The sequence below is a fragment of the Ips typographus genome, linkage group LG1 (assembly GCF_016097725.1).
Source record: "Ips typographus isolate SLU linkage group LG1, UJ_Ityp_2.0, whole genome shotgun sequence".
In the NCBI taxonomy this organism is placed as follows: Eukaryota; Metazoa; Arthropoda; class Insecta; order Coleoptera; family Curculionidae; genus Ips; species Ips typographus.
The window spans coordinates 6,976,026-7,003,731 of NC_138422.1; the positions used below are offsets into that span (position 1 = coordinate 6,976,026).

The following is a 27,706-nucleotide window of genomic DNA, read 5'->3' on the forward strand; positions in this document are numbered from 1 at the left end:
TTTGCAGTAAATTGTGTATAACATGTCCTATACCAACCTATCAGCGTTTCTAAGCTCAAATGTTATAAATATTATCAGTAGGTTACAAAAGTGTCGAAAAATAGGATACTTTGTACATATGAAAATATTTGAAGCCAAAAGACATACAAAGTGGGTTAAATGGAAAAAATGCTTACTGGTTTGAGAAAAAATAATACGGGCAAACAATGTTTAAAATCGGTATCGGTTGATCCTGGTTGATACAGGGTGAAAATAAAAATGGGATATTTGAAAATCTCACATAGTTTTCGTAATTCAGGAGAAATATATCAAGAAAATTTTCCGTTAAAGATGATGATTCTGAAAATACTGTCCAAATTGTTGTAAGGTTACTATGGTTTGCACGGGTACTTCATCCCCAAAGTTGGTAACAGGGACCCCCACCCTCTCAAAGTCATTCACACCAATCTGTCTCTCATCCTTCCTACTAAAACAGAGAAGATGGTAGATAATTAATTATATTAGAACCGAGATGCTAGAGAGGCTGCCTTTGCAACCCGGACAACACGCTTACAGAGCGGGAAGATAGACATAGAGAGAGCATTTGACAACATCTCTCACGAGGCAATCAAAAGGGCTCTGACAAACAAAGGAATAGACAGAACCACATCCAGATCGATGTGCCAAATGCTCGCTATAAGAACTGCTGAAACGAACGTCAGACAACAATCGAAGATGCCCACCATTGATGTGGAGTCTAGTAGTAGACGAACTTCTTGGAATTCTTACCGGAAACAGAATAACTTGCCTAAGATATGCTGACGACATAGTCAATATGGCCTAAAGCAAATTTGAAGGAACCCTTTGTTATGTCGTAAAAAGGGAGACCACCAGAAGATGGTGCCTATCAGTGGAATCGAGAATTAATTCATCAAAAACCACAGTGGTACCTTTCACCAGGAGATAAGACAGCACTTGAGGAATATCCGCCTTAACAACGAAGACTTAGAATGTCGGCAAGAGGTTAAGTATCTAGGACTCACCCTAGACTTAAAACTTATCTGGAATCGTCATGTAGAAAAGATCTCCAGCAGGGTAAAATCACCACTGATGGTGTGCAGGAACATTGCGGGAAAAACGTGGGGTTGTAACCCATCAGTACTGTGATGGATTTAAACCATGATAGTTAGACCTATGATGGCACAGCAGAACCGAACTTGCCATAACAAGAAAAATATTATAGGCAAGGTGCAGAGACTTGCATGTCTTTGCATAACAGGAGCAATGAGATCGACTCCAACAGCAGAACTAGAGATCATTCTGGACCTCACACCCTTCTACATCATGGTGAGGAGAACCTGAGAATGGTGGAAGATTTTCAGAAACAAATAGTGATTTTTCCATATTTGCCCTTATTTAAACCATTATTAACCGGAATTATTTTTCCCCAGACCAGTACCTTCTGCGCGGAAGAAAAACTACTAAATGGAAGAAAACTTTCTTTTAACCAACCTTGTTTTTCCAACAGTTTCCAATAAGCCCATATATATATCATTTTTTACTGGAAACCCTGTTTATTTTAGTACAAAAACATCAGTCATTGAACTATTTTATTACTACCAGGTGACTACCAAAGTTATTTAGAGTACGACTCACGTTGTACGAGTATGAGCTGCTACTAATATCTAATACTTACTGATCTGTCCATACTAAACAGTACCATTTATAGCACTAAAGTACCTACTGAGAAAAAAACCGGCAACATGGCAAACCTAACTTACCGCATAGCGCGCTCTTAATTTTTTACCCATTACCCATAGTCGAAGAATTCACCGCCGGGGTACTGGATGCTGCGATACTTTCGCTCCGGTACCAATACGACTTCCTCGTTTCTAGCACACACATCTGTTCGTCGGTGTCGGTCGAATTTTACGGATTTTCGGAAAGGAAATATCATCCGCGTATTGTTCGGGAATACTGGGGCGACATTCGCGATTTTGCCTGTGCGTACCATTTGGTCACTGAATTAAGAAAGCGGTACCATTTAGTTTTTTAAAGGCTACGATGTTTGCAATGATCTGACTATGTGGCGCAAAGTTATTGTGGTGTTCTTCGGCTTAATCGTTAATGAAGTGGAACTCTGTTGGGCGAAGGATCTTAAAAATACTAAACAAGGTATGATTGTTAGTTTTTTTTGTGTTGATGGGTGGTAGACGAATTTTCATTGTATACACGGTGTCACAAGATTTAATTGGAAACGTTCACCTGTTGATAGAACTTAGAGAAATAGAAAAAAAACCTTTCAGCAAACATGTTTGTTCAAATGCATCGTTTTTGAGATACAGAATTTTTTTAAAAGTATAGCAAATTTGAATAAAATTGTGTGTTGAATTTGCTAGTCACAAAGATTTTTTTTAAAAAACAACATAAAATGTAATAGTACATATCGCATTTAACCCATACAAAACAAAATATTGAAACATTTATTTTCATTAAGAAAGCTATTTGGAACATTCTCAAATTGATCTAAATTTTTATTAAATCTTGTATTTAAACAAATATGTTTACATTATGAAGATGTTCCTATATTCGTTTGTCTTTTAATCATATGATTTTACCTCTCGAATACATTTTGGTACACCTTGTATACAGAGGCATTAATCAATGCTGAACTGGTGTGATTTATAACAGAAAAACCGTAAAACGCAAATTTTTGAAAATCAAGCTGATTATCAAAATTGATTTGACCAATAAATTTATAGTTGTTAGCGCAACTAGGGAGGAAAGTGCAACTTTTGCTCTCGCGAGCAATTTCAAGGGTGCAAAAAGCAGTTTACTCCAAAGTTGCGCTTCTAATTGTTTCTACGACCAATTTAATGTTTTATGAAAAAAAGTAGCAGTAATTACTATGTTAATACCTGGCTGAAAAAGGTTTTGTTACTAAATATATGTTTGTCAACTTGTCAAGAAATTGACAAACTCTGTCTTTAGACAGTATGACTTTTACTGGTGGCACATTTTCTGCCCTGGAAGGAGGAAAATATTTTCAGTCTCTCTGGGGGCCTATTCTTGAAAGCAAGCTGACAATGGCGGGTTCCTGTCACATTCTACAGGTCTTTCTCTTGATATTTTCCTTCCCTCGTTTCAAGAATACGCACCCTGGTGGATATTTTCATCTCTCAAATGAGGAAGGAAAATTTTATTTTCTATAAGCATCGTAGAAAGAAATATTTTCTAAAAAACAACGATTTTTTAAATGAAACACTCCGTATATCGTTTCTTTACTTTTTCTTTTTGTAATTCTAAAAACATATTTTATCCTAATTTCACTTAGGCATCAATTTTGCATTGTTTTTGGGAAAAATTAGCATCATCTCATTGAGTTAACTTTGAAAATCACCTTTATAATTTGTTAGTTTTATTAGGGCGGCACTGTTTGACTACTCTTATCGTACAATCATTTTGGGTCACTTTATATTGCTCCTATAATTCTTTAAAACTTTCCTCATTTTAACAACCCTGGATCTCTAAAGTTTTCGCCAATTTGGCCCACTTTGTATAATATGATCTTGGTTTTATTATATTTGTGATATTTTTTTGTTTAGACAAGACGTTAGCTCGTTTCCAAGCAGCAGGAAATAATTATAATACAGGGTGTGTTCCATTTCAAATAACAAAGTTATAATGAACTTCTGGTATAACTGCAAGTGCCATCAATTTGAAAATATTGTAGTTGGATTGGGAATACGGACATCTTTACGTTGTCAAATTGTCAAATTCTTTTTCCTATACATTTTCGTTCCTCGATTAATTTCTTCATCGTGAAACATCCTGTAACACTCTTTTTGATCATTCATTACCAGTACTCGTGTTATACTTTCTTCATTCCGCAAAAATGTAACAATTTTAATTATTCCTTTAAACTTCACATTAACAAAAAGTACTTACGCTAGATGATGGAGTGGTAATAATAATTAACATTTCAGTTTGTAATCGATTTTCGCGTTTTAAACCGCAATTTATTTAAAGCTCATGTTTATGCATATTCACACGGTAAATGAATATAACATGTACCGCCGATGCCAAGGAACAAAAACTCGGATAAACTATAAAAGTTTATTATGCAGTTGGTTAGTCATAACATTGATATCTCGTCCATTTAAATTACAACGTACGGCCTTTAGAGATAATTACCGCAATCGAGGAACTTGTTAAGAACCACCTACATTATTTTTGTCTAAATCAATTAAACTTTATTATTTCTGTTCGGTTAGTCATTTTAGAAAGTTGCAAAAATAAGACACACATTAGTTTGTGACGATATTCTATAAGATTGAGCAGAAGTTTTATTTAAGCTAGTATCTGGAACTTGAGCTGAACTCTATGAGTATAATATAGTTCATTGCAAAAAACATTGTTTTGTGTATAAAATTCCTTTGAACTTTCCACATGAAGCAAATAAATAGCCTACTTACCTAAGGTTTTCTATGAGGAATTAAAAAAAATATTTAAACTTTAGGTGACTTTAGTATAACAATGTAATTGTAGATTGCATAGGGTACGCAGATGACATCGTTATAGTAGCCAAAGGCAAATATGAACACACTTTATGTGAACTGATCAAGCAGGAATCCAAGTTACTTAAGCTAAAACCACTTGTTGTACCATTCACAGGGAAAAGGAAGCTGAAGAATTCAAGCAAGTAGTTAAATTTCTAGGAATAACACTAGATCACAAACTTCTTTGGAATAGGCACATTCAGGAAAATGTCAACAATCCAAGCATTCTGAGGTGGATGTATACCACCATCATTAGACCTATTATTACGTATTGGGCAGATGCTAGGTACAATAAAACCAGACAAGGTACTGCTAGGAATACCCTAAGCATAGTACAAACACTGGCATGTTTATGCATACAGAGGCAATAAGCAGAAACTTACGGTGCTTGGCAGCTTTGTTTAGAATGAGTAAGAACGGAATTGGAAGGGAAATGCTGGTAAGTAGGAAGGCTTGGACATCTCTATTGAAAAGCTTTTTACATCGGACGTATCCAAAAGATAAAACTGTCAGGAAATATAACTGTTTTTCAATAAAGTTAAGCAACAAGAGAGAGTGGACTCATGAATCTGTTACTTATCGTCTGGTCCAAGACATACAAGGAAACAGGAGTGTTTGTGTCAAGAATCAAATACTCGGAGCGAATGGGAAAATTGCCCACTACGTATCTTTCAGGCGTTCAAATTTACGCAATAGAAGTTCAGCATTGACAACGGCTATCGTAAGCAGGATATTGCGAATCTGACTGATAGACAAGCAGTTATAACAGCGCTGAGTTCACCACTGGATTGATGCACCCTAAGAAACTTCTTAAAAGTTACAACCGGGAAATGAGTAAATAATTTGTGTTCACTCACAGGTTTCCTCTCAGGATAGACCTAAGAAAACACGGAGAGTCCAGATTCTGTGAGGAAGAGATTCACTCAAACATAAAGACCACTTGAAACATCAAGAATCATCGACATTTTTGATTATCCGGTTTTTAGACAAGAGAAGTATACCCAAAAAAAGTTTCATATTTTTAGAAAAATATTATTTTGTAAGTGTTACAACGACCACACATCTCATCCAAACTACCTACTTACATGCTGTGAAAATAAACTATCCTTAGCAATCATCAACGCTTTTTTCCAATATATTAATTAAAAAAAAATTCCTATAATAAATAGCAATTTCACATTTCACCTGCTAATTTATTCGCTTCGAAGCAGTATAACTTAATTTATTGTCATTAGTCAGGAATAATTAGGCATGATCACGATCCGACTACAGCAAAACCACACTAACGAACCAAAATTTATCAAATCTGTGTGAATATATTTATTACGTCGGAATATTTTCGATATTAATTTTCTGAGAAACTGGTTTACATGCCTATTTTAAAGGCGACGCTAAAATTGATGTTCAATCAAAAGTAAACTGGAAATTTGCGGCCTGATGTTTTCTCCTAAATTGTAACCGATTTGTCTCGGTTTAAAACTTACATAGGTACTAACGTTTTACTAGCTCATTTTGGGATTTATTTATTTCATATCCGGTACATTAAGTTTTCTCATTAAGTACATTAGGTTTATGATGCAAATTCAATCACAATATGCGTTTAGCGCTCATAAATCTTTTACGCATTTTCTGTAAAAGTTGAACGATTTAAACTACTGTAAGTACAGTTTATATTCATATAGGAAATATCAAACTAAATTATGATGATGTCAGAAGTTTCAACATAATGTGTCACCTCATAGTCAGTAGTTAACTCAAGGTGGTGGATAATAATTAGTATGACATACTCTGTACTGTGTTTATATAGGGTTATTCACTGTAAATTATCCACCCACCCCTTATCATTGTTATTATTGCTGGTGAAAAAGAAGTTGTTTGCACCCGTACTATATAGGGTAAAACAAAAAGTATGAATCACTTTTTTATTAGATTTAAAAAACATCATATATGTCATGTTTATCTTAAATCGTTTTTGAGATATTAATCTTTGAATAACACTGTTATTCTAATTAGAAATTGTTAGCATTTTTTTCTATAGTTGCTATAATAGTGATTGTTGTTTAATTCGGCTTTGTCAAAAATTTTGTAATTACAGTAGCTCTATTATTTCAGTTTGAATAACTCAAAAACGATTTGAGATAAAATGAACATAAAACATATTTTTGAAATCAGAATGAAAAGCTCTTTTTAGAAATCTAATAATCATTTAAAAAAGTTCATTATACTTTTTATTCACCCTGTATACTACGGTTTACTGAACTTTTGATAGCAGCTTAAGAAAATTCACGTAAACTTATATAACTATCAAATTCAATTTTTTTTCTACTAGCAGTAATAACAATGAATTTTATTTTGTGAAACATGCTTAAAATTGTTAGTAGAATTTAACAATATAATAATATACAGAGTGATCCATGTAAAATAGTGTAGTTGGTACCAACTTTGAGTACCTGCGGTAGCACCAAATGCAATAATTACTTTTTATCGTTATTCGGCAATAATTAATTATGGACATTACTTAACTTATTTTCAAGTAAAAACGATTCCTGAGTAGTTGAATTAATTTTTTTTCAACTACTTTACAGAAGTAGTAATTTAAACAATAAAAATAGGAAAAAAGCAAAAAAAAAAAAAGGGAATTAAATGGCATTTTCTTACATATTTCTTCAATTTTATAAATTTTATCGTCAAGGGGAAATAAAAAATAATCTTTTAGATTCGAGAACAAACAAGTTTATTATTATATTTATTAGTGCCCTTACGTACAGAATCTCAAGTAAACATAAACAAGCAATTTTATTTTGTCTCCTAATTTGTTGACTTTAGATTATTATTGTTATGTATTTAGATAGTTCTGGTTAATGTTATTTAAAATAGTTATCTGCTGGTATATGAACAGTCATCATTTAGCAAAATTTGCGTTATTGTCAAAGTGTACCAACAAATAAATGTAATACCTTAAAACTAAATGATTAACTTTTATACATTCCAGAAATTCAGTAAGTATTTATTTCTGTAAAATTTAGTAGGCAACTCTAATTAGTAAAAGTAATTAGTAGTTGTAAAAAATAGACTAAAATATGATAAAACTTTCGTCTTCGTGCGATATTGTCATCTTACCCACCCATATTCCATCACATATTGTAATACCTTAGTATAAGTTAAGTCTGACGGCCTGAAGAAATTAAAATAAATTAATAACCTTACTTAAATATGGCTAAGTGATCGAGCTTTTGTATGACATACAAAATTGTATATTAGTGACTAAATTAACTGATTTCGGTTCCCTGGTGGTGCCCTCATATGTAGAAGAATGATATTGGATAATATAATGCATTGATATGTTAGTATTTTAAATATCAACCAGTTTGTATAGTATCTACGGGTAACCCAAAGCACGGAAACTATATTTTTGATGGTCCTATCTCAGTATTGCCACACTTAATAATAACTTCTTAATTGTGTATTTTAGACAGGTATGAAAATTTTAAAGTTACACATTTTTCGGCTGACTGACCTAGCCCATAATGGTTTTCTCTAGATTCGGGATATTTCTTTCGCAATAACACCTCTCTCTAGTCTTCATTGGTTGAAGTGTCGTGATCAGCCTTCAAGGTCCAGGTTTCTGCGCCATATATAACTGTTTGTTCTATAATTGTTTGTTCTTCCAGATTTTATGTAGATCATGATGTTGGCACCCAGATAATTAATTTCTTCTACCATTTCTATATCGTTTTTGGTAGGCGCTCTGTTCACTCTGTTGGTGCGATCTACTACCATCAACTTAGTTTAGTGTTCTAGTCTCCTCCTACTCTTTCAATAAATTCAGCCATTTCTTGTTCGTCGTTTGTTATAAGTGTGGTGTCATCGGCATAACAAAAGTTATTTATTTTTCTGCCACCTAGAGTTATTATGCCACTCTCTCAACCGTCCTGATAATGTATTTACCATAAATGTTTAATAGCAAGGGAAGTAAAATACACCCTTAATGTAACCTGAAGGTTGGGAATGTTTTGTTTTCTCCAGTCTGACTGTTGCACGACAGTTTTCATTTAGATGTTGGGGGGTTTTCATCTCTAAGAGAGCTCTCCAAAGCTTTGGTCAGCTAATACAGTCAAGCGCTTTGCTGTAGTCTGGGAAACAGAGGTTTTGCAAATTCTTTTGCCTTTTCAAACATGTTCTCTTGTGCCCTTGTAACTGACAAATCTTGTTCCATCCAAAAAGCTTCTGAGGAGAATTCTGAGCATAACTTTGGTTGGATGTGAGATGAGTGCAATGGTTCTGTAGTTGTTACATTTTTTGTGCAATGGAATGAAGGTCGATGTGCACCAATCCTTTGGCCATTGTCCGGTTTTCTATATGTTGTTGCATATTTTCCACTGAATTGTGATGCCTATTTCATCAAGTAGTTTTAACATTTCTGCGCTTATATTGTCACCACCTGTGCTTTTATTGTCTTTCAAATAATGAATGACTTGCTCTACTACTTCCCTCAAAATGTTCTCTTGTTCCACCTATTTCATGGATGGTAGTTCGTTTTCTTGTTCAGGGTCTTCATTCTCGTAGAGCTTTATTCTGCAATCTAACTGACATACCTCAAGAACTCCGTCTATTTCAGTAATAGTTTTGCCATTTTGATCTTCCATTTTCCATGTTTTTGGTTTGGTTTAAAAAAATGGATGTTTCAGAGTTCAAGAGAGGAGCTTTTACTTTTCTTTTCTTGGATTTAAGGTGTATACACTATAGGCACCTAGTTTGGTTTGTCTCCGTTACACTTTATGTAAAATGTATCTGAATTGCTTATAGGATTAAATATTTACTGACAAAGTGTTATAAAATCCTGAAGAAGCCTTTTTGCCTATTTTTTTTTTTTAAATGTCTGGTGAGATGATTGGTTCAAGTTTTATGGGTTAATAGCGTTCTGTATGCGGATGATACGATACGGAGCTTCACTCGAACATAATTGGAATCGACTAATGTAGTACGACTACTGAATACTACTGAGGAACAATATACTGCTAGAATATCAAGTTGGTTCACTATGTAGCCCTTGTTGTTTATTAATTGTAGTTAAATCAATTTCCGTATAGTGCATCCATTTAAATTTATGCTGTTCTGACCGAGAATACAATAAATTTCTATGAAAATCATATATTACAAATGAAACGAGTTTGGACTAAAGCTCTAAAAGCTGCAAACGACGTTGTTTGTGTTTTTAGTTATTGTGCAAAACACCGGAAATTGCATCTATTAACTAACGTAGCCTAGACTAAACAAAAAATTTAAAAAAATCATGTGCATAAAATGACATTTCACTAGGCTCAGTAACATATTTGCAAAATAACATTTGTATGTTTACCCAGGATATTATATTACTGAAGGAAAAAAGATTAATAATAAGGTCGCGGAGCATATCGACTAATTTTATCATTTTTCAAATGTAAAATCTGTAAATTTTGATAGTTTTGAAAATTGACAGTACAAAAATACATCAAGGATGCAACATTGTTATAGTTAGAGTACAAATTATCTTTCTTAAGTGTTCTCTATAACATGATACATGGACATCAAAAGATGGGACATCAATATCACTTTTATCTCTTCTCGACAGACTCTTTTTTCAGAGAGTATCGATTTATTAGCCAATTAACAACCGCCGTGGTGTCCAATTATTGATACTGTAAAGAACACTCTGTATTTCCTGCATGTATTGTCGTTTAGCAACCAAATTTGGAAACTGGTTAGGTGACAAGCAAACACGAAAATAATGGCCATATTGAATGGAAAGGTCTAAAAATTCATTGAGAAACGGTTATAGTGCTGGTGACCTCTAGATTGGTTAGGGTTCTCTAACAAATCGAATCAAAATCATTTACATATAAAAGTTCTGTTCGGTGTTGTTTATTACTGATATAAAGTAATGAATAGACAGCCGTACTCGTGGAGTAACACGAGCATCAGAGAAGAAATTAAGCGTTCGGACCTTTTTTGGAAATCGTATAATAATAATTGGACATAGTTGGGTAATAGAGAAATGCACGGCACAGACAGGAATGATTGAAATAGAAGAAAATCTTGATGGTCATAGGGAAGGTTTAGGTAATTTACCAATTTTAATTATGTTAATTTTTAGAACCTACTGGGTGGCCAGCTAAAAATACAAAGTACTGTATTTGGAAAACTATCTAAAAGTCACATCTTAACTGTATTACATTGAAAGTGATAACATAACCTTATTTTTCAGTGGAAATGGAGTTAAGTAGTCAAAAAAGCAGTTTGGTACATCCTGTCACTTTTTGCTTTATTACTTTACTAACTCCTTAAAGAGGCTCTTAAGGGCAAAAAAAACTTTGTAGCTCCTTAAATAACAGAGCTACGCTCAGTCAAAATGGAGTTAGTTTAAAAAAGTGTGACCGTTGTGATTGTCAAAATATTATTTGAAGAGGCACGTGACCGTTTTTCAGTTAGAACTGATGTTTTCAAGTCCTTCGACTCTTTATTTTTAAGGTGCAAATGGTCACGTCACTATTTTCAATCATCAAATTTAATTTTAAAGATCATGTGACACTTTTTAACGTCAAAACGGATCCTAAAGATATTATTTGAAGGGTCACGTGATTGGTTTTTCAGTTTAAAGTGACATTTTTAAAATCACGTGACTCTTTTGAAAGTGAAACTGGTCACGTTGCGATTTTTACTCAACTTACAAAATTTATTTTTAAAAATCTAGTTTGTTTTAACGTCAAAACGCAATCCTAAAAGTCACGTGACTGTTTTAAATGGCGAAATCGTATTTGAAAGGTTACGTAATCATTTTTAAGTTTAAACTGATATTTTTTAAAGTAAAAATAGTCACGTGATATTTCCAATCATCAAATTTAGATTTAAAAGTCGCGTCTTAAAAATGGAATTCATAATGTTACGTGACAGTTATAAATGTTATTTGGAAGGCCACGTGATCGTTTTTTAGTTTTAAACTGAAACACTGAATCACGTGATTATTTTAAAAAGTTAAAATATCATCCTTAACGTCACATGACAGTTTTTACGTTTAGACTGATAATTATTTCAAAACATTGTCAAAACGGATCCTAAAGGTCACGTGACTCATTTAAGATTAAAAATGGAATTTATTATGTCACGTGATGATGTTAAATGTCAAAATGTTATTTGAAAGATCACGTAACCGTTTTTTAGTTTAAACTTTAAACTAATGTTTTTCAATGTCATGTAACTATTTTCAATTATCATTAATTCATTTTACAGTGAAAATGGTCACGTGACAACTTCCAATAATAATAATTTAATTTTTTTAAGTTTAGGAACTTTTTTTTTAATGTCAAAACGAAATCCTAAAGGTCATGTGACTGTTTTAAATGGCGAAATCGTATTTGAAAGGCCACGTGATTATTTTTAAGAATTAAATATCATCCTTAACGTCACCTGACTGGTTTTATGTTTAGACTATTTTTAAAGTCACGTGACTTAAATTGCAAATGGTCACGTGACCGTTTTTCAGGTGGAACTGATGTTTTCAAGTCCCTTAACTCTTTATTCTCTTTATTTTTAAGGTGCAAATGGTCAGGTGACACTTTTTAACGTCAAAACGGATCCTGAAGATTACGTGACCGTTTTAAATGTCAAAATATTATTTGAAAGGTCACGTGATTGTTTTTCAGTTTAATGTGACATTTTTAAATTCACGTGACTCTTTTTACATTGTAAAAATAGTCACGTGACAGTTTCAATCATCAAATTTATATTTAAAAGTCCCGTCTTAAAAATAGAATTCATAATGTTACGTGACAGTTTTCAAATGTCAAAATGTTATTTGCAAGGCCACGTGATCGTTTTTTAGTTTTAAACTGATACACTGAATCACGTGACTTTTTTAAAAAGTTAATATGCCATCCTTTTAAAGTCACATGACAGTTTTTACGTTTAGACTGATAATTATTTTAAAATCACGTGACTGTTGTTCAATTAAAACTATATTTAATTTTTATCTTAGGTAATTATTTTACAGTAAAAATGGTCACGTGATGACTTTTAGTCATAATTTTTTTTTTAATAATGTCTAGGAACTCCTTTATAATGTCAAAACGGAATCCTAAAGGTCATGTGACTGTTTTAAATGGCAAAATCGTATTTGGGAGCCCGCATGACGTTATTACGTTTAGGCTGATATTTTTAAAGTCACGTGACTTATGGTGGATTGCACCCAAATTGCAGTGTTGCCACATCTACATGAAATCAGTGACAACAACGAATTTTTGTTTGGCAAACCTAGTAACTGATACCATTTTTCGATTGTTCTAATTGGTCGCGACATTTTTTTCTCTAAATTTTCTACCATTAAACATGAAAATTTTCAATATTTGAAAGGCTGTGGCAGGCATACGGTTGATGTTAGGACAAAACGGATTGCATGTTCCTATCTTTTCAAATTTTGAAATTGTTTCGAATTTTTGAAAATTTTGAAAATGCAGTGATAATTTAGATCTCAAAGAAAATAGATAGGAATATGCAAATCGTCTTGTTTTCCAATTCCAAATTTCATTGTTTAATGGTAAAATCTCGAAAACGATAAAATTTAGAGAGAAATTTTATAGAACAACAATTGTTGAGCTCAAATAGCAAAATCGTCTTGCTAAACATCTGTAATGTTTTTTTACATTGTTGTCCTAAAATTTTAAACTGTACATTTCCACAAGACAGAAAAAACCAATAAAATTTACTAACTTGTCCCTTATTAAGACCAATTATAGCCACCCTAAAATAAATACATAATTGGGACACTTAGTCAGTTAAATGGTTCAAGTTCTCAAGTTCTGTCTGAAAATGAGAATGTGAATTGACCTTTAAATTACCACACAACGAACCTTATGCAGCTTAAAATATGTTTACAGCTGTGGGGTGTCGTGTCAGATATATACAAACAGATTCGCCCACATTTGGCTTAGATTGCACGAGAAATCTGTTTACAGTATGCCCCTTTCATATTATCAGTTTACAGGGTGCCACAGAATAACTATTCTTAATTTTCCGAAATAATTCCACCAGTAATACCGGTAATACCATGAACATTTTGACCTTCTAACTTTGAAATGGACAAACATTTATTTCCTTTTCATGTGTTATTAAAAATTTCACGTTTTAAGGAGAAACAATAATTGAACAAAAAAACATGCATGTATATTGTGTAACTAGATCGTAATAAGTGCTTTAGAATGCTTAAATTAAAGCTCTATTACAGTACATGTGAGTTATTTTATGAAACGATACCACTATTATTACGATTTACGTCTATTACGTCTGATCGTTACGTTTTATTATCGTACACATTTAGGAAAATTTAGATTGTCTTTTGTTACTCAATCAAAATCCAATTGCCTGTAATTTATCCACTTTACATCATTTATACTAGACGTGTTTAAATTAAAAATAATAAGTTGTTGCTACCGTCCACACAAATTTAAGATGACAGATGTTACAGCCAAAAAAATTGGCAAGGATGTCAAACTAAAGAAAATGAAAAGGATCCTGTATCAATAGAAAACTTAAATGTTCCAAAGGACTCTCTACAAGTGTCCTAAACTTTCCAAAAAATGTTTCAAATTTTCCATGGGCCTCTAGAATCATGCCAGAAATTTCTACAAATGCCCTTCGTCTTTTTAATTTTTTTTCTAAATTTGCCAAGGGCGTTTCGAATCATATAGAAAATGCCAAATGCCTCAAAATACTACTGAAAATTCCGCAACAATTTCCAAAGGTTTCTAGAATCATTTTCGATGTGCCAGAGGCGCCTAAATACTACTAAAAATTTTCCAAAATGTTCTAGAGTCTTTTACTAGTGTTCTAAATAACCTACCAAGAATTTTTTAACTAAAATTGTCAGAGGTCTCTACAAGTGTCTTTCGTCTTCTTAGAATTTTTAAAATTTGTCTGTGGTTTTTAGAATCATTTTGCCAAATGTATATAAATATTACTAGAAATTTTCCAAAAATTGCCAGAGGGTCCAAAAATGTCCTAAACTTTCCAATACATATTTAAAATTGACAGAGGACTAAAATCCTCGCTAAAAATTGCCAAAAGCTTCTACAAGTGTCCTTTGTCTTTTTTTATTTTCAACAAACTTATAGAATCACTTTGGAAATACCAAATACCTCTAAATGCTACTAAGGATGTCACACAAATTCTCAAAGGTTTTTATGACTGTCCCAAAAATTGTCCAAATTTTCTCAAATAACCAGAGTGTCTAGAATTAGTTTGCCAATGCCGGTGGCTAAAAACTAACCCAAAAATTTGCTAGAAGGTTCTACAAATGTTTTTAGTCTTTTAAAAATGTCTTGAGCTTGCCAGAAGCTTATCTAACTATTTATGAAATGCCATTTGCCTCTAAAAAACCTTTTTAAAATTCGCAAAAGCCCTTAACCAGTGTTGAAAACCTTCATAGAATTTTTAAATTACCAAATGCCTCTAGAATCATATTGGACATGCCAGAAGACTGTGAATACTACTAAAAAGCTCCCAAACATATTTTTTTTAATTGCCTGATGTGTCTAGAATCAGTCTGGATATGCCAGAGGCGTTGTTAAAATACTACTAAAAACCTCTCAACAATTTCCAGAAGCCTCTACAAATTTAATGTCTTAAACCATTAATAATTGTGGTCAGAAGTCCTTGTTACTTGTTATTTTAGAAACGACTGAAACTCTACTGCAAATACCAAAAGGATTTAAAAATAGTCCTGATAACCTTCCAAAGATTACCACAAGCCTTTCCATGTGTTCTACAGCTTCCAAGATTTTTTTTAATTACTGCAGGCTTCGAGAATCATACTGAATATAGCAGAAAACTATAAATACTACTAACATCCTCCCAAAAGTTGCCAAAAGCCTCTGCAAGTGTCTTAAACCTCACAGAAATTTTGTTTAATTGCAATAAGCTTCTAGAATTATTTGGAAATTTTGGAAGAAGTGAAAACTCCCTATAAATTATCAGAGTCCTGTACAAGTGTTTGAAAAAACTTACAAGTTTTTTTTAGAATTACCAGATGCCTCTAAAATTATAATGGAAAAGCCAGAGGACTGTAAATACTACCAAATATGCCAGAGGCCTCTACTATGAACTTTCCAGTATTTTTTTTATTTTGCTAGAAGCCTCTAGATTTATTTGGGATAGGTCCTTAAATGATACTGAAAATCTCTTCAAAATGACCAATGGTACAAGAGTTTTGGAAAATTGCCAGGGGCCTCTGATATCAATTAGAATATGCCTGTGGACTCTAAATACTACTAAAAATTCTACTAAAAATTTCTAGAAGTCTGAGAATTTTTTTTTTGGGTCTGTCAGTGGGAAAACTTTTCCAAAATTCTCTCTAGGCTTCAACAGGTTCTTACGCATGTACAAACAGTCATGTTGAAGGTTTAAGTTCAGACTGTGATTTTCTCTGTAGTGCATGATATTGAACATTCACAGTCTGTACTTAAACCTTCCAAATGACAGTGCAGGCGGTTAAAAGTGCCAAACTTTTTTTTAAATTGCCTAAAGTTTCTATTATTATTTTGGAAATGACACAGACCTCTCAAAGTTTGACAGAAACACAACAATGACATATTTACTTTTAGCTGCAAAGAAACATTAACGTTTCAGCTACATAAACCTGACAACATCGCTTTAATGTTTATGTTGACATAAAAAGTACTAGAATTTTTGACGTCATATCAATTTTGTTTTAATTTCCTTATAGATGCACTGACAGATTGAATTAAAGTAGGCAGACCTTTTAATTTTACCTTTTAAATTGAACATTCAACTTTTTGAATTAAAAATAAGTGAAAACGTGCCTGGGGCACCTATTTCCTAGACCACAGCCACACGAAACCTGAGAATATACAGGTTGTACGTATCTCAGCAATAGTCACGAAACTGGATTTGTTCTTGACACTTTCAAGGTTTCAGACAGGCTGGTGTCTGCAGGTCGAGTAAAATATGGGTTTCGGGACGATTACGTCACCCCCTCGTCTTTGGGTGCCTCAACAACGAACCCAAACGATTTGCTGATTTAACGCAATTCCGGTTTTCAGACCGCAAAAAGGTTATATTGTTACTTAAAAACAGCTCGATTGCGGAATAGCCGCTTAGTTATTCAGCAGTTGCAGTAAATTACTTAATTAGAATTGCATTTCACGTAGATACAAAAACAAAGAATCATTGCTTATTATTAACAATATTTTAATGTGCGTTGTGTATCATTTGCCCGCCGCGATAACCTATACTTGTCACTAATCAGCAATTCAAATGGATTTTGCACTTTGCGCAAAAAAATAATTCTCATGAATTGTTTAAAAGGACGTAATCAGTCGCTTGAGCAAGGAAGCAATTAACGAATTCGAATCTTGAAAACCGAGTCAAACGCAAATTAGGATTTACGCCTCGTTATTTCACTGGCATTTCACTATTTAATATAATTCAATTGTGCGATACTCTGTAAAGAAGCGGAAACGGTGCGTAAAAAAAACGAATTGCACAATTTAAGAATTTCACCGTCAGTTTCACTTCAGAACTGTATTGTGTTTTTTCTACAGGGTGTCACAGAATAACCTATACCTACCTAATTTTCACCCAACTAAAACTCAAATACACAGTTTTTTATTCATAAACTAAGCTCCGGAAGTTTCTCTGTCAGGATAAATTAGAAATCTTATTTCCATTTCTTTCATTTCTTTAAATATATCCATTACTACAGTAGTTTCCCAACTGCTTCAATGTAATTTACAGACTTTTCAAGGTCACAGATGACATTTTCCGGGTCACATGACTGTTGTTGACATGTTCCAACTTAACTTTACAGTGTTGCCAGCTGCAAATTTCGACACGATCACACGTGACGTGCTTTTAGAATTCTAGCTTTCCCAACTGCTTAAATGTCATTTACAAACTTTTCAAGGTTACAGATGACATCTTCCTGGTCACATGACTGTTGTTGACATGTTCGAACTTAACTTTACAGTGTTGCCAGCTGCAAACTTAAATTGTCACAATCACACGTGACGTGCTTTTAGAATTCTAGCTTTCCCAACTGCTTAAATGTAATTTACAGACTTTTCAAGGTTACAGATGACATTTTCCGGGTCACATGACTGTTGTTGACATGTTCCAACTTAACTTTACAGTGTTGCCAGCTGCAAACTTAAATTGTCACAATCACACGTGACGTGCTTTTAGAGTTCTAGCTTTCCCAACTGCTTCAATGTAATTTACAGACTTTTCAAGGTTACAGATGACATTTTCCGGGTCACGTGACTGTTGTTGATATGTTCCAACTTAAATTCTCAACACTGAGTGTTGTCAGCTACGAATTTAAATTGTCACTATTACGTGACGTGCTTTTACATTGCTTTTGCAGGTGTTTAAATGTAATTTACAGACCTTTCTAGGTAAGAAATGACATTTTCCGGGTCACATGACTGTTGTTGACATGTTCCAACTTAACTTTACAGTGTTGCCAGCTGCAAATTTAAATTGTCACGATCACAAGTGACGTGCTTTTAGAATTCTAGCTTTTCCAACTGCTTAAATGTAATTAACAGACTTTTCAAGGTTACAGATGACATTTTCCGGTCACATGACTGTTGTTGACAAGTTTCAACTTAACTTCTCAACACTGAGTGTTGTCAGCTGTGAATTTGAATTGTCACAATCATGAGACGTGTTTTTACCATTTTACATTTTTCAACTGCTTAATGTAATTTACTGACATTTCCAGGGAAAATATGACATTTTCCGGATCACATGACTGTTGTCAATTTAACTTTGCAGTGACGCCAGGTATTGTCACGATCACGTGACAAGCTTTTACAATTCTTACATTTTTCAATGTTAAAGATGGAATTTTTTAGGTCACATGACTGTTGAAAAACATTTTAAAAAACTTGCTAGATTTCACTAAAATTCTCGAGTTTTTTTAGGTTAGGTTTTAAGTTTTGCTTTAATTTTACTTTTATAGCTTCGTAGTGTTGTATTTGACAGTTTGTACCTTTTTAAGATATGAAATTAGTTCCAAAAAAAAAACAGCTTCACGTCACATCTGTCATAAGTCATTTGGCTCTCATGGAGCTATAATGAAAATTTTTAACAGATTGTACTAGTTTTATAAAAGATTTTGAAAATTTCCAAGGTTTTTCTAACTAAACAGATACACGTCACCACGTATAAACAAGCATATTTAATATAAGTTACAACTGTATTACTAGAACACTACTTTTGTGTGCAGGTTTTGTAGTTTTTAATTCAAAATCTTCAAAAATAAGCGAGATACCCTACAAAAATGGGACACTTTGTACAGGGTGGACTAATAAGCGGTGCAAACCGCTGTTTTTCGCAGATTATACATAATAATAGTAGAGTATAACTAAAATACAATAAACGTAATTTCGAAAGAAAAGTGTAAAAGTACACAAAAAAGCCAAAAACGCGTTGAAATTAAAATGTATGAGTTAATTTCTTAAAAATGTAAGGCTTTTGGTTTTTACTGAAAAATCAGAAAATTCAATTGTATTATTGTTCAGCACCCATTTATTTTTAATTACATTTTCAGAATAATGTGAATGAAGCTAGGTCGATTTTGTAAACGGCGTTTAAATAGTCAATATTGGCAAGGTAGTATTTTAATCCCGGTTAACGTAACCAAGATTGAAGTTTTGGGTACGCATTAACTAAGATTAGGAAGCTTAACAGCTGATAAAAACTTATAAACGCCTTTGGTGAAAACCGGTCTAAAAACGGTCAAAAGTCGTAAAAATGTATCCTATCTCCTAAATCAATTTACAACAGCAACTTTGATTTGCAAATGTAATTTAACGTTTGCAAGAAATGCATTTCAGTGTGTAACATAAACGTGTTAAAAAAACGATAAATGCGTAACGTTGATTAAGAAACGTTGCAGTCACGTAGAAATTCCACATTTTAAGAAACAAATTATTTAAAAAAGGTTTTTTTATGTAACGTTTTGACGTTATATGGTGACGATTTTCTGTTCAACATAAATTCAACTAAAACTAAAAATACACGAAAAACGTTAAAACAACGGTCAAACCGTTGTTTCAACGTAGAATAAACGTGTATGTGTTTATTGGGTAATATGTGTTGGAATTCAGAGAATACTAAATAATACTAATACCCCCCGTATTAACTTACTTATTTACTGCTTGTGCAATTGGTAAGTCGACAAATCACTTTTTTGCCTTAACGCCACAATGGCCCATTATCCGGTGCTCTACATTTTGTTGTTTATTGTTCGTATATTAATGCAGTCGAGCATTTCCTTTCCCGGTTGGTGAAGTGCAAGTCAAGCTTTGACAGCTATTGCTCGTAAATTTCGAATTATCGATCGGCGAATTGTTGTCGCAGTCCCATGCGGAAGCCGTTAAACTTTTTGTTGCCGTTTCTGGCATGTATGACGGAAGGCAACCACCTTTTAAGTGCCTGTAACACCACAAACCGAAAATGAAAAGGTGTGTGTGCCCCACAAACGTTCAAACAAAGCCCACACGTCAATATCTGGATAATTGAGCAATTTCAATATCAATCAAATAAAATTAGACACATAAATATTAACATTACTGCCAATGTAAAGTAACCGAGAAAGCCGCAAAAACTTATAAGACTGAAATTGCACGCCTACCTGCCAATGGGAGCATTGAAAATGAAAATCGGTTCATGATATAGCCAACATCCGGCTTAAAGTTTACTACATTGACAATTATTTGCTATTTTTCAATTATAAGTTAAGTTGAATGATATGCTTTTGAACATGTATTGTGTAAGCTTTCTTTAGTAGGTAAAGGCTTTCAGAGAATGCGTGTCTTCAATGCTATCTTGAGTTTATACAGAATGTCTCACAGTAGGTGGTAGGTTACACTATTAGCTAGAACATCTCTAAGAATTTTGCACGAATTAATCTGAAATTTAACTATTTAATTTATCCACTGGATAGTTTGTGATCCAAAAAAAACATCTTTTCTGCTTTGCTTGATGTATTTTCTTGACCAATTACAAACTTCAAGCAGTGCTGTGATGTGCACTTACCATGAGACGTTTTACACTATTATTTGTTGCTGCTAATACTTTTTTTTAACATTATCCCTCTCTCCTCCTGAGTTGTGACGATTTCGCTGGCTTTATTGATTTTGAGAAAGTGTTTGTTAAGAAACAGCACGAAAAGATGATGCAAGTGCTGAGGAACACTGGATTAGTCATGGATATTAGAATCATAAGGAAGATATCGTCATATTGACTTTTGATCATGTGCTTACCGGACACCCTGTATACAGGGTTTTTCAATGAAAAGTAGCCACCCTGAATATCTTCCAAAATAATTTCTCTGTTAAAAAATGCTAAGACACGTCAACAAAGATTGCAAGGGGGACATCTTTTTACGTAGGATTTGAATTTCTGCCATCAGCCCCTTTGCCGCCATAGCCACCCTCACTGTTTTCAAATGGCACCATACCCTGTGTGGCACATCGTTGGAAAGGGTATTTCATAAGGAATTAATTGCACTATTTTATGTGTACATTTGCTTTGAATTGAGACCAAAAAAAATAGAAAATACGTTTTGTGTTTATTTTTTGTTAACTGCAGAAATAATAGCAAATAGCGGTTATCATTTAATTAATGGCTCAAAATAACCTCCGTTAACTTCCATACAATAATACAAGCGACTTTGGAAGAGTTCGCGAACATTTGTGAGGACTTGCGGTGTCAGTTATCGGCATTCATGTATTATTCTCTGCCTAAGGTCTGCAATATTGGCCGGCTGTGTTGCATAGACTTTAGATTTTAAATGCCCCCATAGAAAAAAGTCCAACGGAGTGAGGTCGGGTGATCTCGCAGGCCATTCCATGGGACCACGTCTACCAATCCATCTTCCAGGAAATCGATTGTTCAGATATTCTCGAACGGGAAGTGAATAGTGTGGAGATGCACCGTCTTGTTGGAAAATTAGTTGATTTTCAAATAAATTTTCATCATTTTCTAGTAGCTCTGTTATGGTCGGATCAACAGTGGTGTCAAGAAGATCAAGATAAGTAGCGCAATTCAAATTACCGTCAATAAAAAACGGACCAACTATGTGGTCTCCTAAAATACCTGCCCAAACATTAAGTTTTTCTGGATATTGGGTATGGGTTTCCCTAAACCAATGTGGATTCGTGTCTGACCAATACCTACAGTTATGCCTGTTCACTTCTCCATTCAAAAAAAACATACACTCATCACTGAAGCAAATATTGTACAACAAGTTCACGTTGTTTGTCAGATTAGTAGACATAATTTCACAAAATTGTAGTCTTCTCATAGTCATCTTCGTTTAATTCCTGAACCAATTTTACCTTGTATGGATGAAAATTGTGTTTTTTTAAAATTCTCCTTGTCGAAACACCCGATGCATGGGAAATTTGATTTAAAGACTGATTATTATCCATTGCAACGTGTCCCAAAACAGCAACTTCAATTGGTTCATTAATAATTTGTCTTTCAGGTTGATGTTTTTTGTTTGTCACTGAACCAGTTTCCATGAATTTTTGCATCAAATTTAAGGCATACTTGGAAAACAGGTATTCGGTAGTGTTATCAGCAGTTTGACCAAAATAACAAAAAAATATTTTTATTTTTTTTGATCTCAATTCAAAGCAAATGTACAAATAAAATAGTGCAATTAATTCCTTATGAAATACCCTTTCCAACGATGTGCCACACAGGGTATGGTGCCATTTGAAAACTTAGTGGGGGTGGCTATGGCGGCAAAGGGACTGATGGCAGAAATTCAAATCGTACGTAAAAAGATGTCCCCCTTGCAATCTTTGTTGACGTGTCTTAAGATTTTTTAGCAGAGAAATTATTTTGGAAGATATTCAGGGGGGCTACTTTTCATTGAAAAACCCTGTATAAACTTCAATAAAATACAAAGTTACAGTTTTTAATCTATTAAATCTAATCTTCTTATTTTTGTAGATTCATCATTATTTTTACTTCTTAAATTGATAGAGTGATATCCTAGTATTAGAAACAACAGTACATAATATTTTAGACACTCTGTATAAATTAAAATCACGGGTGTGGGAGTGCGACTGAATTTACTAGATTATTTATCATTTACATTTATAGAGTTAAAGTGATAATAATTATTATTTGAAAGTGTGGTCGTAAAGTATTAATGGACAAGGTCCGTTAAAAGTTCACCATATACATGAATGAATTTGAACATGCGTCCAACGAGAGATAAAATAAATATAACGCCTTCTTGTAAGCTAGAAATGAAATATTCATAGGAAAAGCAAATAAAACGTAGTCAACATGGCATGTATTTGTCGTTAAACAATATTTTATTACGGTATTAGAGGCGCTAGATTGAGAAATGTCCATTAAGTCCTTAGATAAGTTAATACACTGGACATAACAAAAGTAAATTCTTTCTTTCGGGATAATATAGATAGTATTGAAACCAAACACAAGCCGACAGATTTTAATTGAGCAGCAACAAAGATAAACCTGAAAGGTTAGAAAAGCGTATAAACAGGAAGCACATGCTTCTTAGAAAAAAAAAAAGATTACTCTAAAAGCGCTAAAATCCTGCGATTATACACGTGTGTATGTTAGTGCCACATGGTGCAGCTGGGTAAGGTATTCTGCTTTGTTTATTTATGGTAAAGAAATTTTAACACAGAAAAATGTTATGATGGTTCCTATACATAATTAGTATACGGAGCATATGATTAACGAAAGGTGTGATTTGTTTAATATGTGTCAAAAAAAAAATGTACAGCTGGTGTAAAACTTTCACGTGAGAAGGACCTACATGCCTACACTTGCTTAACGAAGCAAAACTGAAATTCAATATTGAAAATCTATTTTACCACTTGAATTCTATTGTTGCACATGTTACGTCCTGTTTACCAAGGTTTTGATTCGGTATCAAATGCACTAGGTACATATTTCTTTCAGGATTTTTAAAGATGTTTACAGTTGTTTCACGGTGACATAGGTAACTAAAAATTTCACATAGATACATGAGTAGTTTTTGAATGATTTGTTGTTACTGCATACAAACTACTTTCTAAGTTTCTTCAGCTATGAATTTCGTCTCCTTCCTACGAATCTCTTTGTCTCCCCCAATAACTTTTCTTATATATTCCAATTTCTTCTCTGTATTATTGGAATTATTTCTCTCTCTTTATGCATACATCTCATCACTTTCACGTTGGTTACTGTTTCCATTCAGGAAATTTCCAGTCGTATTTTTAGCTGAAGGTTTAGCTCTCGACAGCAAAAGTCTCTTCATTATTATAAATGTGCTTCTGCCCTGTTCTATTATGATTCGTACTTCTTGAGAACTATCATTATTTTCATTAATGGTTGTGCCTAGGTATTTGTATTTCTTTACTCTTTCAATAATAAGCTCATATATTCTACGAATGACTTGGAGTGTTTGATTATGTTCAGTCCATATTCCTTATTAACTGTGACTATTCTATTAATTAGCGTCTGTAATGTGTGTCTTCATGTGTTTTAGCTAAAATAACCGTGTCGTCCGCGTATCTCAGATAATTTACCATCACACCGTTAATTTTAATGCCTATGTCCTGCTCATCAAGTGCTTTATTTACTATATCTTCTGAGTACAGGTTAAAAAGGATTGATTAAAGTATACATCCTAACGTACACATCTTTGTAATTCTATTTCTTCTGATGGTATGTCTTCTTTTTGTGCTACTGCTTTTTACTTGGAAATTAGTCTTATGTCTCTGAGGTCTGTCTTTCTCTTTACTAATGTTTCGATGAGTTGGTCGTGTCTTAGTTCATTAAAAGCTTTGTTGTAGTCTATAAAGGATACGTGTAGTTCTTGATTTACGTCTAAGTATCTTTGTGAAAGAACATTGAGCGCAAACAGTGTTTTCCTTATTTCTAAAGTATTATGAGGCACTTTGCCAGTATTACCAGCATTCTCAGGTATTACGAGGCATTTTGAGGTATTTTTAAGGTATTTATAAGGCATTTCATAGAATTTTGAGGCAATGACTGTATATGTATTTCAAAATTGTTTGCGATATTTTCAATGGAATTTTGAGCGAAATAAAACCTAAATAAAGGAAATTTTGCGATATTTTAAGGAATACATTGAAGTAGACCAAACAGTAAACAATATAACAAAATTGACCGCACATGTAATTATTATGGTAAAATCTTTGTTACATGATATTAAGTTGAAACAATATTCATTACAGATTATTATAATAATTTACCAATTTTTCGACATTTAAACTACATTTTTAAGGTCACGTGACTGTTTTTGACAGGTGTCAACTGGACTTTGCAGTGTTGCAAGCTTTAAAATTGCATAACCAACGTCAAGTGACGTGTACTTTGCAATTTAAGTTTTTACAACTGTCCAAATTTTATTTATCGATTTTCCAAAGTTTAAGCTGCGTTTTGAAGGTCACGTGACTGTTTTTGACATTGTCAACTGGTCTTTACAGTGTTGCAAGCTCAAAAATTAAATTATCAAAATCACGTGACGTAGTTTTTACAATTTTACCACTGTCTAAATTTAAAATACTATATATTTAATTTTTCAACTGTTTCTTTTAAATGATAGGTGTCTTTATTTGACACGTGCTAACTTGGTTACTATGACAGTTACAAGATTCGTTTCAACGTCAAAATATGACTCGTAATTTCAGACAATCGTACAAAAAATATTTTTGTTTGTTGGAATTTGAAAAAACCGTTACCTGACCTTAGAAAATCAATTTTAAGCTTTCGGCACAAGGTCAAATCAAGTGTCAAAAATTTGGAAAAATGTGACGTTGTCACATGACCTAACCTAAAAACTGTCACGTGAGTTTTAAACAAAAGAATTTTTAACTTTTGGGTCTTCAAAATTTGAAAAAGCAATCAGGTAACCTAAGGAAGTAATTTTTTTTTAATCATAAATCTTTATTTCCTAAAAACCTAGAGACCTAAAAACAGCCACGTGACCAAAAAAAAATTTTAAGAGTGCCGATACCAGGGGCCTTATAAATAAATTTATTAATGCCACAAATGTGTAGGTAAACATTTGAAGGCATTCTGAGGCAGTTTAAATAATTTAAAGGCATTTCAAGGTATTTCAAGGTAATATGAGGCATTTTAGGCAGTTTTAAGGGATTATTATTCTAAGGCATTTTGAGCAATAATGAAGCATTGTGAGGTATTTTAAAAGCATTTCAAGGTATTTTGAAGTACTTGCTTATGTTGAAGCAAACGTTTTCCTTCGTTTGTAAAGCAACTAAATAACAAGCAAGTGCACCAAACTTTTTTTATTATATACTTCAAACAAAGCTTGGTTTAAGAATTTGAAGTAAGCGCATTTACTACGTTTTATTTGATTCATAATATCCATTTACGAGAAAAGCAGCAACAATGTGATTAGCCAAGCTTAAAAAACTGTAATAGTATCATTAAGAGTGTAATTTACACTACAACAGGAAAAAAATTAGTGAAAAATGTACCTACATTCCTTTTAGACTTAAACAAATGCACATTTTCGTTTCCCGGTCATTATTGTTAACATCGTTAGAATCCTTCAAACTCAAACCATTATAAAAATTTATATTTTCTCGCTGCGGCAGCAAACCGTTGTATCAGAGCTTGGTTGAGTAAAAACGTAATAAGCTTAGTTCGTAATTAGCATGGCAGTGCTGTAATTGATGGAAATGTAATTATTATACCAGCAGCGATAAGCGATGATGTGGTTAAAGAAATGTGCATGAATTTCTAGTCATCAGAAACGCCTTAGTTTTAGAAGTTTTAGAAGAAGTTAACGTCATATACACAGCCCCTAAAAGGATTGTGTTGTGTCAAAAATGTGAATTTCAGTGTGTAACTTCTAGGGTAAAAATTTTAAGGTGGTCTATGGTCATTGTCATGATATGGACAAAAGATGTATTATTGTTTGTATAACGTATTATATTGTCTGTTTGACACATTTGTAAAAATAACAGGACACTGCAATAGTTTATAATGTAAATCCTTTTGATAATTCTTCACACATCTGTTCGTTATAGGCACTTTTAATATTCTTTAAGACGAATATAAACATTTCAAGTTTATTTTACTAACGGCTATTTTGGACGAACTAATTGAACTTCCCTTTTGTATATGTTTGTCATGAATATTAACTGCAAGAAACTTAATACATTTAATGTATCCTTCAAATGGCTTTGTTTAATTTATAAATTAATTTCAATGTTTTATTCACTGAAACGTATTAAATATTTATCATTTCCTAAATAGTTATGTCATCCGTAATTTTCTCGATAAATGGAAAAAAATGCCACGTCATAACACACAAAAAAACCCTAATATGATAACATATAACATGTATAGGGTGTTCCATTAAAAGAAGTAATTTACTTCAACATCTTTAAGTGGCAGTTTTCAGTTTTTTTATGACTTGACTGGCAACTAAATTATCGTAAGAATTTCCAAAAATTTTCCTTGAAACAAATAAAGCACAAAAAACCAGCAGACTATAAGCTTCAAAATAGAGCTCGTAACTCAAGTTTCAATATTTTAGAAGCTTGACTTTTAGCATAGTTTGCCAGTGTCCTGATGTTACGTTAATTCTTTTTTAAATTGTTTTTCCACTAAAAAAAGAGCTAAATAATACTCTAAGTAACATTTAAAGCTATATGACTCTGACACTAGTATTCTATCTGCGAGTAAATGAAAAATGTGATCACTGATCAGACGATTGAAAACAGAATTGAAGGACCGTTCAAAGAAGTACAGGAAGTCAATTTTTGATTGAGAAAGCAATACTAAATTCGATTTTCATCAAACGAACGTTTGGTCTCTATGTAAAAACCACGTCGCACACAAACTTTGTTTTTGTTTGGCCACCATGTATACTACAAGGAAATGCCATCAACTATACATATATCTTTTCTGTCTTTCTCGCATACTAGAGCAACACAATGATTGTCTACTTTTGGTCACATATGAATCCTACACAGTTTTATTGTACTGTCTTGCTTGTTATCATTTTTAATCATGGCGTGTGTAATTAATTGTCGGTGTAACTAGCTTGGCATTGAGTTGATAAATTGACCGTCGTAGTCGAT

General features: G+C 33.1%; 1 protein-coding gene across 1 annotated transcript in view; it reads left to right on the forward strand.

Annotated features, from left to right (window-relative positions):
• Positions 1 to 1,785: 1,785 nt before the first annotated feature.
• Positions 1,786 to 27,706, forward strand: part of T48 (FU domain-containing protein T48) — a 42,399-nt gene continuing 16,478 nt past the window's right edge. Inside the window, exon 1 of the mRNA XM_081995782.1 lies at positions 1,786 to 2,154. Within this exon, the coding sequence (XP_081851908.1) occupies positions 2,064 to 2,154 (91 nt within the window). The 5' untranslated portion in view covers positions 1,786 to 2,063. The remainder of the gene's footprint in view (positions 2,155 to 27,706) is intronic.